General features: G+C 38.0%; 1 protein-coding gene across 2 annotated transcripts; it reads left to right on the top strand.

Annotated features, from left to right (window-relative positions):
- Positions 1–294: 294 nt before the first annotated feature.
- Positions 295–3,663, top strand: LOC149007947 (Pentatricopeptide repeat (PPR) superfamily protein). Of its 2 annotated transcripts, none has more exons than XM_089166446.1 (2): positions 295–501; positions 1,050–3,663. In XM_089166446.1, the coding sequence occupies exon 2, from the start codon at positions 1,171–1,173 to the stop codon at positions 3,472–3,474; it is 2,304 nt and encodes a 767-aa protein (XP_089022572.1). In that variant the 5' UTR covers positions 295–501; positions 1,050–1,170; the 3' UTR covers positions 3,475–3,663. The 2 variants fall into 2 exon arrangements, with proteins under 2 accessions (XP_089022572.1, XP_089022571.1); XM_089166445.1 differs by having other exon boundaries at positions 1,046–3,663.

Here is a 3,663-nt window from a genome sequence, read left to right as displayed (position 1 = left end):
AATTTATTTTAATAGTGTTCTTGAAATATTTTCAGAATGAATTTATCAAATGCTTATTTCCAAGCAAAGAATGGTCTTTTATTATGATTTTGCATAACAACTAGTCTCTTAGAACAGGAACATTCCCAAATGCATACTCAGTAATTGGGCGATTAGGTTCGAAAATTGAACCAAGGATTCCGAGTTGAGTTTTAATCGGTCATTAGGTTCACTGCGTTGGACCAAACGGTCCAATCCGAAAGGTCTATATGGGTATGGGGCCTATGGGCACACTTACTCCGGTTTTGAGTGACTTTTGACCCAAACTGAATATGTGCCAGTTTCTCCAGAGAATCCAGTGAGAGCTTGAAGAAGGAAGCGAAGCTGATCAACTTAAATTTGAAGTGGGAATAGGAAGAAGCATTCAGGCGCTTGGATGCGAGCAAGAGTGACCTTGCTTTCTCTTGAAATGGAAAATTTAGAGCTGTTTTTTTCAGATTTTCTTCCGATGCAGAGAACCAGGTAAGTTCGTCTGCGCCAATTCTTTCTCTCTGTCTCTCTCCCCCCGGGATTAATTTATTAAGTGGATGTATTTTTTGAGTTCCATTGATATTTGTTTGTCGTATTTTAGTTGATGGGTTATTTTACAGTGGTGTGTTTGTTGAAAGGCTTAAAAGAGAAGAGGAACAAAAATTTTCTCTACAAGCCCTCTTTGTCTTCTCTTTTCTTAGTTTTAGGTCTTAATAAAGGAAGAGTCTTTTGGGTTTGGGGGTATGCACTTTAATTGCAACTACGTTTCCTTTTTTGGGGGTTATATAGGCTATTTTTTTTTTAGGTTAACCTGGATGTTTTTTTTGCAATATGCATTTCTTTTTGTATTTAGTCATCAAAATTTCATTTTTACTTGATTTAGTTATAAATAGGGATTTTGGTTGAAATTGTAGACTTTGTTGCGATGTTTGATCAAGGTATCATATCATTACAGAATCACAGCGTCTGGCTTGTTTTTTTGAGTTAGATATTAACTTGTTTTCTGAACTGTACATCTCACTATTGTCTTTTGTAGATAGGTTTTCAGTTTGGTTGGTACTGGAGTTTGGTGGAGCGAAAGATCTTGGAAGTTAATAGTATTCTCTCCTGTTGATTTTATGGTTTTATTGTGGAATTTAATTTCTGTATTATAATTTTGGAATGAGTCCTGCTTTGCTTCCCAAGCATGTAGCTGCAGTGGTGAAATATCAAAAGGATCCTATACGGGCCCTAGAAATGTTTAATTCAGCTGCTAAAGAAGATGGGTTCAAGCATACTATATTCACCTACAAATGCATGATTGAAAAGCTTGGTTTTCATGGAGAGTTTCAAGCAATGGAGGGTATTCTAGCGGATATGAGGTTGAATATTAACAGTAGCCTAATTGAAGGAGTATACGTTGGAGCCATGAAAAACTATGGAAAGAATGGTAAGATCCAAGAAGCTGTTGACACATTTGAGAGGATGGATTTCTTTGATTGTGAACCATCTGTTAAATCATATAATATGATCATGAACATCTTGGTTGAAAACAGCTATTTTGATCAAGCTCACAAAGTTTACTTGAGAATGTTGGACAAAAAGATTCTCCCTGATGTGTACACCTTTACAATTAGGATGAAATCTTTTTGTAGAACTAGCAGGCCTCATGCTGCTCTGAAGCTGCTTAAAAATATGCCTTCCCAAGGGTGTGAGCCTAATGCCGTTACATACTGTACTGTAATTGGTGGGTTCTATGTAGGCGATTATCGAATTGAGGCCTGTGAATTGTTTAATGAAATGTTGCAGAATGATCATTGCCCTGACATATCAATCTTTAATAAGCTTATACACACACTTTGCAAGAAGGGGGATACCCGAGAGAGTAGGAAACTTCTGAACAAGATTTTGAAACGGGGGGTCTCCCCAAATTTGTTTACATTCAACATATTTATTCAAGGCCTTTGTAGGGAGGAAAAACTAAATGAAGCTACACGTTTGCTTGATCATATGGGAAAAGTAGAGCTTTTCCCCGATGTCATTACATATAATACACTCATCTGTGGATTGTGCAAGAGCTCTAAGGTTGTGGAGGCTGAGAGCTATCTGCATAAAATGGTAAATGAAGGGCATTGTCCTGATGATTTTACTTATAACACCATCATCAACGGGCATTGTAAATTGGGTGTGGTAGAAAATGCATTTAAGATTCTGAAAGATGCTATTTTCAAGGGGTTTGTTCCTGACGAGGTCACTTATTGCTCCCTCATTAATGGATTGTGTCAGGAAGGTGACATAGATAGGGCTATGGAGGTGTTTAATGAAGCACTGGCAAGAGGGTTGAAACCTAGCATTACAATCTACAATTCACTAGTCAAAGGATTGTCTCAGCAGGGGCTTATCTTGCAGGCATTGCAGTTAATGAATAACATGATGGAAGAAGGTTGCAGCCCAAATATTTGGACTTACAATATTGTTATAAATGGGCTATGCAAGATGGGTTATGTATCAGATGCTCATAATCTCATGAATGATGCAATAGCAAAAGGATTCCTTCCAGATGTATTTACCTTTAACACACTGATTGATGGCTATTGTAAGCAGTTCAGGCTGCATGATGCACTGGAGATTGTTGATAGGATGTGGAGCCATGGAGTTACTCCTGATGTAATCACTTATAACTCTCTGTTGAATGGTCTCTCTAAGGCTGGAAAGGCTGATGATGTCATGGAAACATTCAAAGAAATGGTTGGGAAGGGTTGTGCTCCTAATGTCATTACATATAACATACTTATAGAGAGCCTGTGCAAGGTGAAAAATGTGAAAGAAGCCTTAGAGTTGTTCACAAGGATGGAAAACGAGGGACCATCTGTAGATGCTGTGAGTTTTGGCACATTGATTCATGGATTTTGTGAGAATAATGATCTTCATGGAGCATACCAGCTCTTTAGAAGAATGGAACAGCAAGTTCACTTTAGCCCTGTGACTGCAACATATAATGTCATGATAAATAAATTTTGTGAGAAACTTAACATAAGCATGGCTGAAAAGCTTTTTCATGCAATGGGTGACAGAAGCTGCTCACCCGATGCTTTCACATTCCGTGTCATGATTGATGGCTTCTGCAAAACAGGGAATGTTGATTCAGGATATATGTTTCTGCTGGACATGATTGATAGAGGATTTAGTCCGTCTTTGACCACATTTGGACGGGTACTGAACTGCCTCTGCGTGAACCATAGAGTTGATGAGGCAGTTGGTATCATTCACCTTATGGTGGGCAAGGGTATTGTCCCTGATATTGTGGACACAATCTTTGAGTCTAATAAAAAGGTGGTGGCAGCACCCAAGATCCTTGTGGAAGACTTGTTAAAGAAAGGTCATGTAACTTATTATGCCTATGAAGTATTGTATGATGGCATCAGGGATAAAAAAGTATTAAAGAAAGGACAACATAGGAAGCGATCTCAAAATTCTCATATCTAAGAGTTTTTGTTCTAATTTGTTTTCAATCATATTATGGTTCACCATGATCTTCCAAGACTCTAGGGCAGTAGGAGTACCATTTACACAGTTGACACTTGACAGATACTGGTATAGAGGTATTCTTGAAAGAAGTCTTTGCAGAACCAGTGGTACTTAAGATTTCTCTATGACTTTGTATATGTTAAGATC

The sequence above is a fragment of the Hakea prostrata genome, chromosome 8 (assembly GCF_041222555.1).
Source record: "Hakea prostrata isolate BN-2017 chromosome 8, UWA_Hpros_2, whole genome shotgun sequence".
NCBI classification, from domain to species: Eukaryota; Viridiplantae; Streptophyta; class Magnoliopsida; order Proteales; family Proteaceae; genus Hakea; species Hakea prostrata.
Note: the sequence above shows the minus strand (reverse complement) of the source record. Positions and strands in the feature narration are given on the sequence as shown.